The sequence below is a fragment of the Anomaloglossus baeobatrachus genome, chromosome 5 (assembly GCF_048569485.1).
Source record: "Anomaloglossus baeobatrachus isolate aAnoBae1 chromosome 5, aAnoBae1.hap1, whole genome shotgun sequence".
NCBI classification, from domain to species: Eukaryota; Metazoa; Chordata; class Amphibia; order Anura; family Aromobatidae; genus Anomaloglossus; species Anomaloglossus baeobatrachus.
In genome coordinates, this window is record NC_134357.1 from 39449233 (window position 1) to 39461920 (window position 12688).

The 12688-nt window shown below is 52.1% G+C and overlaps 1 protein-coding gene across 2 annotated transcripts in view; it reads left to right on the forward strand.

Moving 5' to 3' along the window:
- The first annotated feature begins 1222 nt into the window (after positions 1 to 1222).
- ENTPD7 (ectonucleoside triphosphate diphosphohydrolase 7) overlaps positions 1223 to 12688 on the forward strand; it is a 54698-nt gene continuing 43232 nt past the window's right edge. Inside the window, exons 1-3 of one of the 2 annotated variants that reach the window (XM_075348421.1) lie at positions 1223 to 1282; positions 2848 to 3019; positions 4576 to 4758. In XM_075348421.1, coding sequence (XP_075204536.1) covers positions 3012 to 3019; positions 4576 to 4758 — 191 coding nt within the window. In that variant the 5' untranslated portion in view covers positions 1223 to 1282; positions 2848 to 3011. Of the gene's footprint in view, positions 1307 to 2847; positions 3020 to 4575; positions 4759 to 12688 lie in introns of both variants that reach the window. The other variant, XM_075348419.1, reaches the window with a different exon arrangement.

A 12688-nucleotide genomic window follows, 5' to 3' on the forward strand; every position in this document is an offset into this window, starting at 1 on the left:
TGACGCCGAACGTCCCTCCCCCTTCAGGAAGAGGATGTACGCCGCCCACAGCGAGGTCGCTCAGCAGGTAAGTGCGTGTGACGGCAGTTTAACGACTTTGTGCGACATGGGCAGCGATTTGCCAGTGACGCACAAACAACGGGGGCGGGTGCGATCGCACGATAGATTGTACCGTGTGACACCCGCATTAGACTTTTATCTTTGGGGTCATCTGAAGGCAATGGTCTATGCTGTGAAGATACAAGATGTGCAGCATCTGAAACAACGGATACTGGAAGCCTGTGCTAGCATTTCTTCTGCGGCGCTGCTATCAGTGTGTCAAGAGTGGGAGAAGAGGGTTGCGTGGACAATCCAACACAATGGGCAGCACTATGAACACATTTTATAAGTGGTCATAAAATTGTAAATAACTAATGAACTAATAAAGTTACTTTAAAACCAAGCACACCATTGTTTTTCTTGTGAAATTCTCAATACGTTTGATGTGTTACATGACCCTCTTCCCATTGGAAAAAATAAAGTTGGATCCAAAATGGCCGACTACAAAATGGCCGCCATGGTCCCCACCCATCTGGAAAGGTTCCCCCCCATATACTAAGGAGCCACAAACAGGAAGTTGCTATCACCAACCATTCCTATTTTATTTAGGTGCATCCATATAAATGCCCCCCCCCCCCTGTATTGCACTATTGGATGTGATTTTTTCTGTAGACCAGGCTGCAATGTTCTGAGCCCTGCAATCAGTGGCCGCTTTCAGCTGCCTTGCACGCCCTCCATTTGTCCGAGAGGCAGCCCACTACGGTGAGTGCTCCCATTCCCACAAAATATACCAAAAGTAAACTTTAAGATTTGAATGAACTTTTCCTTTAAGAGCTCAGATAACAAGTACTAGTCAGAAAGACTGCTCCCTGCTGCTCCCTGCTGCTCCCTGCTGCTCCCTGCTGCTCCCTGCTGCTCCCTGCTGCTCCCTGCTGCTCCCTGCTGCTCCCTGCTGCTCCCTGCTGCTCCGGAGGGCGCTGTCTGATCCCCCCGCCCCCCAACAGTGCGGCCTCCATATTGACTGCATAAGCCCCGCCCCTCATCTGACAGGCCGGAAGTTCACAGCTGCGCCGGCGAAACAACCCGTGTCACGTGACATCAATGTGTACATGCGCGATGTTGTCGTGTTAATAAAGTTTTTCAGGGAAAAAAAAAAAAGCTGAAGACGTGGTAACAGAGGCACGCAGTCAGTGCCGGCTCCTGACTTCCGGGTGCGGAGGTTCTGCGGGCACCTGGCAGCATGGTGAGAGGAGGGCGGCACTGACAGGTGGGCTGTACTGGTAGCACTAGTAGTCCCAGCATATACTGCCGTTCTACTGTGTGTGTGTATGTATATATATATATATATATATATATACATATACATATATACATACATACACACACATACACACGTACATATGCACTCCACCACCTCCAGTTCTTTAAAATCCCAGGGATACAAGTGCCATCCACCCTCATAGAAGTCCTGAGCCCCCTAGTCTGGTGGGAGTCTCGAAGGAACTACCAAACCCCCTGCCCCAGATCTTGCAGGAGCCCCCGGGGAGTGGGTCGGCCTCTGCGCCCCCCTAGTCTGGTGGGAGCCCCCCAGGGTGTAGTTCGGCCTCTGCGCCCCCCCTAGTCTGGCGGGAGCCCCCAGGGAGTGGGTCAGCCTCTGTGCCCCCTGGTCTGGCAGGAGCCCCCGGGGAGTGGGTCGGCCTCTGCGCCCCCTGGTCTGGCGGGAGCCCCCCGGGGAGTGGGTCGGCCTCTGCGCCCCCTTGTCTGGCGGGAGCCCCCCGGGGAGTGGGTCGGCCTCTGCGCCCCCTGGTCTGGCGGGAGCCCCCCGGGGAGTGGGTCGGCCTCTGCGCCCCCTGGTCTGGCGGGAGCCCCCCGGGGAGTGGGTCGGCCTCTGCGCCCCCTGGTCTGGCGGGAGCCCCCCGGGGAGTGGGTCGGCCTCTGCGCCCCCTGGTCTGGCGGGAGCCCCCCGGGGAGTGGGTCGGCCTCTGCGCCCCCTGGTCTGGCGGGAGCCCCCCGGGGAGTGGGTCGGCCTCTGCGCCCCCTGGTCTGGCGGGAGCCCCCCGGGGAGTGGGTCGGCCTCTGCGCCCCCTGGTCTGGCGGGAGCCCCCCGGGGAGTGGGTCGGCCTCTGCGCCCCCTGGTCTGGCGGGAGCCCCCCGGGGAGTGGGTCGGCCTCTGCGCCCCCTTGTCTGGCGGGAGCCCCCCGGGGAGTGGTTCGGCCTCTGCGCCCCCTGGCCTGGCTGAAGCCCCCGGGGAGTGGGTCGGCCTATGAGCCCCCTGGTCTCGCTGAAGCCCCCGGGGAGTGGGCAGCCCCTCCTCCCCCCTGTTCTGGTGGGGTGCAGTGGGCGACCCCCTGCCGTGAGCCGTGGGCCACTGAAGCTTTGACTTGGTAATACCCTTTAGCTTAGAGATTGTCTCCTGTAGAAGACCTTTCTCTAATTGGTCTATTGGGCCCTATCATGATGAGCGGTCTCCGGCTTACATGGATTAATTTCAACATTTTGCAGCGCACGTCCCTTTAACAATCCACATGACATTATCGATAGGGGTATAAGTGGCTGACCGACATTAATGGCAGCCTCTGATTGGCCATAAGGAGAATGAATTGGACATATTGTATTCCAACTGCCCGACCCATATTTTTCCCAGCAGTGCCCGGTGTGCACCCCTCCATACATATAATCGGCTGGTCTGATGTGTGTGCTCCGTCCAGGTGGCCACCTCGTGCTTATCTCCGGCCAGCGTGTCAGCTGCGTGTTATCTGTGCGGTTAATGTTCAACACTTACGTCACCTCATTTTTGCCTTCTAACAGGACGTAATGATGGCCGCGTACCAGGTGTGACTCTCATGTACTTCCCAGCCAGGACGGCAGGAGGAGGCGGCGATGCTTCTATACGTGACGCCTCGTCCCTGCGGCAGACGGTGTAAGAGGTGACATGTGGAGAACAGACGCGAGGAGCAGCTGACTGGGGTCCTATGGCCAGGTAATCACCATAAACGCAAAAGTAACTTGCACTGGTGCATGGGGGGGAGCAAAGAGGACCGGGCCCAAATCTCTGCACCCCACCTATGCAGCAGATACATCACCGTGCTCTACAGCAACTTTTCATCTGTTTCCAAACTACTTCTCTCAGCACGCCCAATGTACTGGAAACCACAACAGCTCTGGATGTACAGAATTTGACTTTTCTGTTTTAAAAAGCAAATTTTCAGCCACAGTCTGTCTGGGCATGCTGGGAGTAGTAGTTTTTGGAACAGCTGAAGAGTGAGAACATGAATGTGAAAAAGGGTCCATCTACAAATGTTCCGGGTCATTGACTATCTGGACTTTACAACCTTACTAGATAATTTTGATCTGTTTTTCAGACATTTAAAGGGGTTGTCCACTTTAAGGCTATGTGCACACGCTGCGTTTTTGGCCGCTAAAAACGCACCCGCGGCAACAAAACGCATGCGTTTTTACCGCGATTTGGTGCGTTTTTGGCTGCGTTTTGCTGCTTTCTTGATCACTGCGTTTTTCCAATGCATTGCATGGGGGGAAAACGCAGAAAAATGCAGGAAAGAATTGACGTCCCCTTTTTTTTTTTTTTTTTTTTTTTTTTACGCTCAAACGCAGCTTAAAAAAAAAGTTGTGTGCGGACAGCAAAAATGAAAACTCATAGACTTTGCTGGGGAAGCAAAATCATGCAGTTTTGAGGCCAAAAACGCACCCAAAAAAACGCAAAAAGCTGCGAAAAACGCACTGTGTGAACTTACCCTTAGGGATCAATTTGTTTTATCTAAATGCATGTGTTTGGGGCTAAAACTCATTTTTGCAGTTAGTTTCCATTAAAATGTAAATTTTTTTTTCTCTTTAATATTTCTCTGCATATAAAATAGTAATGTGTTCATAAATCTGAGAAAAAAAAAACCAATAGAAGAGCTACATATTCTCACATATAAGGCTATGTGCGCACGTGTGCGTTCTGCCCGCACACAAAAGGTCCGCTTCAGAGCGCAGCTGAAAAGCTCCGTTCTGAAGTGCCTGGTGCCTGCAGAATTCGTGCGCTCTGCATGCTGCCTCTCCCTATAGACAGCATGCAAAGCGCACGACAGAAGTGACATGTCACTTCTTAGAACGCACGCTTCGGGCAGCAGCCGAATCGCTGCGTTCTAATACGCCACGTGCGCACGGCTCCTGCACAATCTTCATAGATTGTGCTGGGGATGCTGGACGCATGCAGTTACGCTGCGGTGCAGATCGCAGCGTAACTGCATGCAATACGCACACGTGCGCACATAGCTGTTGTTACAAACTCGCTCATGGATTCTCAGTTAACTCATTCTGTAGTCAGTAATAGAACAGTACAACACAGAGGCTATAGAAGGTAAACTGTGCAACATTTTTATTAAAACCCATTAGCAAAAATAATTTTTATCCCCAAATACATGCATTTATGTAGAAAAAAAAGGGCCTTAAAAGTGGACCTTTTAACTTTTTAGGATTTTATTCTGGAAGTTGGTGTGTTCTGCTAATGATCTCTGTGTTTGTCTCTTTCAGGATTAGCTTCTCCTGCTTGTTTCCCGTGTCCTGGCACTGCAGCCTGCCCTCGGTCACACAGTTTTCCCGGCAGCGAGTGGCCCTTCTGGTGATTTTTATTGTAACCTTCCTGGTTATTCTGGTGACTGTTGCAGACCCCACAATCTGGGGCGGCAGGGCGGTCCGCGATCATCAATTTAGGAGGTTAGTAATATCTCTTGTAATTTCATGTGCTGCTCAGTTAAGGGCAAATTATTTTTAAAGGGTTTGTCCACTATTTTTGCATTGGTGGCCATGTTCACACTGGACACTGCAGCTGTTTTAGATTCTTACTTTCTGGAAATATTGCAGATGGTTTATGCACTTAAAGGGGTTGTCCTCTACTTTTCCTTTGATGGTCTCTCCTTAGGATAGATCAGACATTGATGACCTGTCGGGGTCTGACACCCCGCACCCCTGCCGATGAGATGCTCTGTCTTCTGATAGTGGTCGGGTGCTGCACATCTACCTCTTACTGATTTGAATGGGAGGCGGATGTGCAGTCCCTGGCCACGGCTGCTATCAGAAGACAGGGCAGCTCCAGAAATTAGCATTTACGGCTTTCTGCTGCCACTGGCGGCACTGAGAACAGCTGATGAATGAGGGTGCTGGGTGTCAGACCCCTAAGGATACGCCATCAATGGAAAAGTAGGGGATAACATCTTTAACTTTTGCCATGAGCAGATTGTTTTGCCTGATTCCCCAGTTTGCTGCATACAGTGAGGGAATTCTTTTCACACGTTGAATATTTTGGTGGGTTTTTGTTTTTTTTTTAATATTTGGAAGTCAATACAGAGTTGGTGAATAATGCAGAAGTGGTGCCCGAATTGCTATTCTACTTTTTTCCTTTGATTCTTCCACTCCTGGTTTTGGCTTACAAATAGTGATGTAAAAAAAAACAAAACTTCACCAAATACTCAGTGTGAACATGACTTTAAAGGAATATTCTGTTGGTGCTAAACTTTGCTATGGAGTGAGCGCATCTCCGTGCTTTTTGCTTCCATGCTCCTTTAGTTTTCAATAAAACTATCTTGAAAGTAATATAATAATAATAATTAATTTATATAGCGCTGTTAATTCCACAGCGCTTTACATTCATCAGCAACACTGTCCCCATTGGGGCTCACAATCTAGGTTCCCTATCTGTATGTCTTTGGAGTGTGGGAGGAAACCGGAGAACTGAGAGGAAACCCACGCAAACACGGGGAGAACATACAAACTCCTTGCAGATGTTGTCCTTAGTGGGATTTGAACTCAGGACCCAAACGCTGCAAGGCTGCGGTGCTAACCACTGAGGCTAGTGCAAGGCTGCGGTGCTAACCACTGAGGCTAGTGCAAGGCTGCGGTGCTAACCACTGAGGCTAGTGCAAGGCTGCGGTGCTAACCACTGAGGCTAGTGCAAGGCTGCGGTGCTAACCACTGAGGCTAGTGCAAGGCTGCGGTGCTAACCACTGAGGCTAGTGCAAGGCTGCGGTGCTAACCACTGAGGCTAGTGCAAGGCTGCGGTGCTAACCACTGAGGCTAGTGCAAGCCTGCGGTGCTAACCACTGAGCCACCGTGCCGCCCCAAATGGATGTTTGGTGCACTGTGTGCACTGTGGGCGGTCTGGAGCACCTTCCCAGCTCATCCCTCTGCTTCCTTGATTGACAGCTCAGACTTGACTGAAATGCTACACATGCACACATTGCCCCAGTGTTGACACAGAATAGCCTTTCTCCTTCCCCCTGCTCTGCCCATTACCTGATACTGGGGCAGTGTGCCAGCGCCACTAACAAGAAGCCACTTTTCCTCTGCTGGATCTTCCCTGTAGCACAAGGTGAGTCTTTGGGAGCTGTAGCGATGGCACCGTGTCAGGCGGATCTCATCAGAACATGATCTTGGACTTTAGATGCTTTCCATTCACTGACGTCTTGGATTTCTCTAGTCCCTTCCACGACAGCATAGGAGGTTGTCTCTCCACGCCCTAATTGGGACAGGAAGTTCAAGAGGTTTAAAAGGACCCTCCCACCTCCCACAGCCAGTGTCTTTCCTGTCCCCATGGGGCATGGAGAGGTTTTTATTTTTCTCCTATGCTGTGGTGGCCGGCGAACTACAGTATAATATTTTTTTTTTTTTTCTTCCCCTGTTACCTTAAGCCGGACAGCATCGGTCGGGCCTTCACCGCTCCTCCCTTGCTGTTCCCTCACGCTGTGGGGGACCGCTGCTCCAGCCTTCCGGAACCCCCTCTGGGGTGATGCAGGCTGTTGAGCTCCCCGGCCGGCGTCCTCCCTGAGCTGCCGGCCGCTTCCTGCATGCACGCTGCCGGAGCGATCCGGAAGTGCTCCCGGGGGCGGGACTTCCGGTCTTGCGAACTTCCGGTTGAGCGCTTCCGGTTTGCGGAGGCAGCGTGGAGGACACGCCGACGCTGACGCGGCCTGTCCAGGACCGGATGCGGGAGGCGGGGAACGTTAGCCGTCACTGGGGGGGGCAGGCCCTTTTGCATAAGGGCTGCCGTGAAGACGTCAGATCATGGTAAGCAACCGTGCTCCCTGTCATGTCTTCCGCTGCAGCTGCAGCTGCAGAGCCCAGTGTGGCCCCTGCTACTGTAAGTATGGAGGGGGATGGTCCCTCAGACATAGGTCTCAGTCAGATGATTTATGGCTCTCTGGTCTGTGTTTTCTAGGAGGACAAGGCCACTAAGAAAACTGACAGAAATGAAAAGTCAGAGAAGTCTGAGAAGTCAGAGAAGGCTGACAAGTCCGATAAGCCGGATAGACCTGACAGATTTGAAAAAATTAAAAAATGTCCTGTCTGTATAAAGAAGCTCCCTGCAGTATGGGACAAAAAGCTTTGCCAACAATGTACGGACCAGATTATTAGGGCCGAACAACCGTCCCTGATAGACGAGTTGCGGTCCATGATGAAACAGGAGATTAGGGCTTCACTGGCCTCCCTCCCTGCTCCTGGCCCTGCTCCTGGCCCGCCTCCTGGCCCTGCTCCCGGCCCTGCTCCTGGGCCCTCTTCTCCAAAGAAGAGGAAACTCCAGTCGGCCCCGTCTGATCAGGAGGACGCTGATTCCACCTCTGAGGGTCCTGATGAAGGATTTCCCTCTGGGGGGTCTGACCAGTCCTTTCTGTTTCCCTCAGAAGATTTGGGGGATCTTATTGGGGCAGTTCGGAGCACTATGGGGTTAGAGGAAGTGCAGTCTCTTCCCTCAATCCAGGATGAAATGTTTGCTGGCCTGAAAACAGTCAAACAATTAGGATTTCCAGTTCATGCGAATATTCTGGATATTGTCTCTCAGGAATGGGAATTTCCTGAGAGGCGGGTACGGAGTGACCCTAGACGCCAGTTTCCTCTAGAACCTTCTGGATTACATTGGGAGGTCCCAAAAGTAGACGTACAGGTGGCTAGGGTAGCTAAGCAAACGGCTCTTCCCTTTTGAGGATACTTCCCAACTGAAGGATCAGATGGATAGGAAGGTAGAAGGCCTAATGAAGCGATCCTGGGAGGCATCGTCTTCTTCTATTCAGGCTAACATTGCTTCCACTTGTGTATCCAGGTCCCTAATTAGGTGGTTAGACCAGTTGGAGGCTCATATTTCCCAAGGGACCCCTAGGGAGGAATTGCTGGAATCCCTTCCCTTGCTTAGGAAGACTACCAGTTTTTTGGCAGATACCTCGGTGGAATCTGTCCGGCCGGCGGCCAGGACCTCGGTTCTTTCGAACTCTGCCAGACGTGCCCTCTGGCTTAAGGCCTGGAGTGGAGACTCCACCTCCAAAATGAGGCTTTGCTCCCTTCCGTTTAAAGGGGATTTGGTGTTTGGGCCTGCCCTGGATGATATTCTGGACAAGGCGACCGATCGTAAGGCCTTACCTGATCCTAGACCCACCAGGAAGCGGTCCTTTCGTCCCTCGATGCCTCAGGCCTCCCAGCCCAGAGGGAAAGGGAAGGCAGGCAGGTGGAGCTATCCTAAGGGTAGAGGGAGAAACATCCTCATCCCTCCCCATCAACAACGTCCTCAGCAGGACAAACAGTGACTCGGCCCGGGTGGGGGGACGACTCTCGGCGTTTCTTCCCCAGTGGCGGTCCATAACCACTTGCCAATGGGTTCTGAAGATCGTCTCGGAAGGTCTCCTAATAGAATTCCTCTCCCCCCCTCGTCCGGGTCTCCGAGTCACGGCTCTGGCGTCGCAGGTTTCACAGGCTCTGTTGTACGCAAAGATTCTAGAGCTAATGCACTCAGGGGTCGTTTCTCCAGTCCCGAGTCGAGAAGAAGGGGTAGGACACTACTCTCGCCTCTTCCTTGTCAAGAAGCCGTCTGGCGACGTCCGCATAATAATCAATTTAAAACGTCTAAACCGTCAGGTCAGGTACCGGCGGTTCAAGATGGAGTCAGTAAAATCAGCTATCCCCCCTGATAGGACTACACCACCAGATGACCTCTATAGATCTGAAAGACGCCTACTTCCATGTGCCCGTCCATCCGGGTCACAGGCAATACCTCAGGTTTGCGGTTCTACACGGGGAGGAGGTGCTTAATTTCCAATTCAATGTACTTCCCTTCGGGATCTCCTCGGCTCCAAGGATCTTTTCGAAGATCATGGCAGAGGTGGTCGCCTTCATAAGATTGCAGGGTATCTGTCTGGTTCCATATTTGGACGACTTTCTTCTCATGGCTCCATCTGCTCCAACCCTCCGGAACCATGTGGAAAAGTCTTTAGGAATCCTTCGGTCCCTGGGATGGATTCCCAATCTCAAAAAATCACAGTTAACCCCCTCCTCCACTCGGCAGTTTCTCGGAGTACTGCTGGACTCCGACCGACAGGCATCTTTTCTCCCGGAGGGCCACAGGGTAGCTCTGTTAGCCAAAATATCGAAGCTTCGCAGGCAGGCTCGCCCGACGCTTCGAGCGGCTATGTCAGCTCTGGGTTCTATGACGTCCTGCATTCCCTCAGTCAGGTGGGCTCAGGCCCATTCTCGGTGTCTCCAGGATCATATCCTGACACATTGGGACAGACTCCCGTCATCCCTAAACAGATGGGTTCGCCTCTCGGGGCCCGTCTCCTCATCCCTTCTCTGGTGGCTGCGGCCCACCAACCTGCAGGTGGGGGTTGCCTGGACGCAGGCACCCCTGGTTACACTGACCACAGATGCCAGCCTGCGAGGATGGGGTGCAATGGTGGCAAACTCCCCATTTCAAGGGGTCTGGAGTCCTTTGTCAGCTCCCAATCCTCCAACTACCGGGAGCTCAGGGCAGTCAGGGAAGCCCTCCTTGCGGCTCAGGACCTCGTCCGGGACTCTCATGTCCTGGTATATTCAGACAATGTCACAACAGTGGCACATCTCCGCCATCAGGGCAGTACACGCTCAGGCGCCCTGAAGTCAGTGTCCTCCCGGATCTTTCAATGGGCGGAGCAATCACTGCTATCCCTTTCTGCAGTCCATCTGAAGGGCTCACTAAATCTTCAGGCGGATTTCCTGAGTCGTCGGGATGTTCATCCGGGGGAATGGAGTCTGGATCAGGCGGTGTTCTGCTCTCTGGTGGCAAGGTGGGGTACTCCAGAGGTGGACCTCTTTGCTTCGGCAGGGAATCGCAAAGTCGCAACATATTTCTCCCTGAACCCTCGGGACAAGGCGTTAGGGGTAGACGCTTTCTGCCACAGTTGGTCCTTTTGCCTCGCTTACGCGTTCCCTCCTCTTCTCGCAAGGGCCCTGAGGAAGATCAGAGACGAAGGGGTCCCAACTATACTGGTAGCCCCGCTGTGGCCTCGGAGGAGTTGGTACAGCCTGGTCATGACTCTAGGAATAGACGGCCCAGTCCTCTTAGGTTCGGACCCCAGCTTACTGTCCCAGGGTCCGATTTTTCCATCCGGCTCCCCAGAATCTCAACTTGGCTGCCTGGCTTCTGAGGCCCGGGCACTGAAGGCCCAAGGGCTTTCTGACATGGTTGTGGCTACCCTACAGAAGAACCGTAAACCAGTGACTAATAGTATTTACAACAAAATCTGGAAGAAATTTTCCTCCTGGTGTGGTTCTCGGCCTCCTGACCCACTTCGGCCTAATATTGCGCAGATTCTGGACTTTCTCCAGAGTGGATTGGACTTAGGCCTAGCACCCTGAAAGTTCAGGTGTCAGCCCTCAGTGCAGTCTTTGACACGGCTCTGGCGGATCATCGTTGGATCCGTCGGTTCTTTGTGTCCGCTAGTAGACTCTGTCCACGTCAGAGGGTCCTGACGCCTCGCTGGGATCTCAATGTGGTCCTTACCGGACTATCTCAATCACCTTTTGAGCCACTGTGCTCTTGTCACATTCGTTCTCTTTCTCACAAGACTGCTTTTCTTGTGGCTATTACGTCTGCTCGCAGAGTCGGAGAACTTCAGGCTTTGTCTGTTCGGGAACCTTACCTGACCGTCAGAGATGACAGCATTGTTTTTCAGCTGGACCCTTCCTTCCTTCCCAAGGTGGTTTCGGATTTCCACCGTTCTCAGTCCATTATCCTGCCTTCCTTCTGTCAGAATCCTCGGACTCCCGGTGAGGAAGTGTTTCATTCTTTGGACGTCCGTAGGACTGTGTTGCGCTACCTGGAGGTTACTGCTTCTTGGCGCCTTGATAGTAACCTGTTTTATCCAGCCCTTTGGTCGAAATAAGGGCAGGAAGGTAGCTAAGAGTACCGTCGCCAACTGGATTGTGCGGGCAATTAGAGACGCCTACCTCGCTCAGCATCTCTCTCCACCTACCGGATTTACGGCACACTCCACCAGAGCTACTTCTGTCTCCTGGGCTGAACGGGCAGGGGCTTCCCCTGAGCAGATCTGCAAGGCGGCTACGTGGTCGTCGCTCCATACTTTCACGAAGCATTATCGTCTGGATCTGGATTCCAACAGGGATTTGGCCTTTGGCAGGAAGGTCTTGCAGGCTGTGGTCCCCCCCTAGGTATCAATTCTTTGGTATTCCTCCTATGCTGTCGTGGAAGGGACTAGAGAAATAAGAATTATTCTTACCGATAATTCGGTTTCTAGGACCTTCCACGACAGCAGGTAATTCCCTCCCCTTTTGTATTCATATATTCCTGAATATGTGGTACTTCTCATATGCTATGGGTTCTTTGTAAGACACTGGCTGTGGGAGGGTCCTTTTAAACCTCTTGAACTTCCTGTCCCAATTAGGGCGTGGAGAGACAACCTCCTATGCTGTCGTGGAAGGTTCCTAGAAACCGAATTATCGGTAAGAATAATTCTTATTTTATGTACAAAGTGAACTGCAAAGTTCCCTATTGTTTCTGCACGGATACATATCCAGTTATATTCCTGTAATCCAGCGCCTATTAACTGCCAAGTAACGCACCGCTTCTCCCAGCTACAAGATCTAGCACTGGTGTCTTGGGGTCAGATTAATGTTCCTGGCCCAGCAGCAGTGGATGTGTTTGGCGGGCTCTTCATGTTATGGCCCTAATCGCTGGCTGTTGCTGTCCTGTGCAATCTTCATATACCCAAGAGACGGGCACAGGAACGTTTCTTCATGTTATCACCTCAATTACACCATGTAGCATTTGTACTGAGAGCTCTGGATCGTGCCGTTCCTCAGCTATTCCTTTTAGAAAAATGGATATCTCAACATTCCCCCATTTAAAAGCCTGCACCCCTATACAAACGCACTGGTGAGGCAGTAAAGCACTGAGCTGGGAAACGCTCGGGGCTGGTGGGGGAAACGCTCGGGGCTGGTGGGGGAAACGCTCGGGGCTGGTGGGGGAAACGCTCGGGGCTGGTGGGGGAAACGCTCGGGGCTGGTGGGGGAAACGCTCGGGGCTGGTGGGGGAAACGCTCGGGGCTGGTGGGGGAAACGCTCGGGGCTGGTGACACTCGGCTGTCAGTTAAATCATTTGCAAGAGGAATAAAAAAAAAGGCACAACTTATTTGATAAAAAATGTGCTCCAGTATTGTGGAGAAAACAAGTATTTACATAGACATGCCAGGAAAGCTGACTGCTCCTTTTCAACAGATTTTTTTTTTTTTCATTGTATTCAGAGGCATAGCTGTTCAATTTTTCAGCTAACATCCATAATAGTTTTTTGTTTGTTTTTTTTTTTTATTTTTATTTGCAGGATGACTTGTAT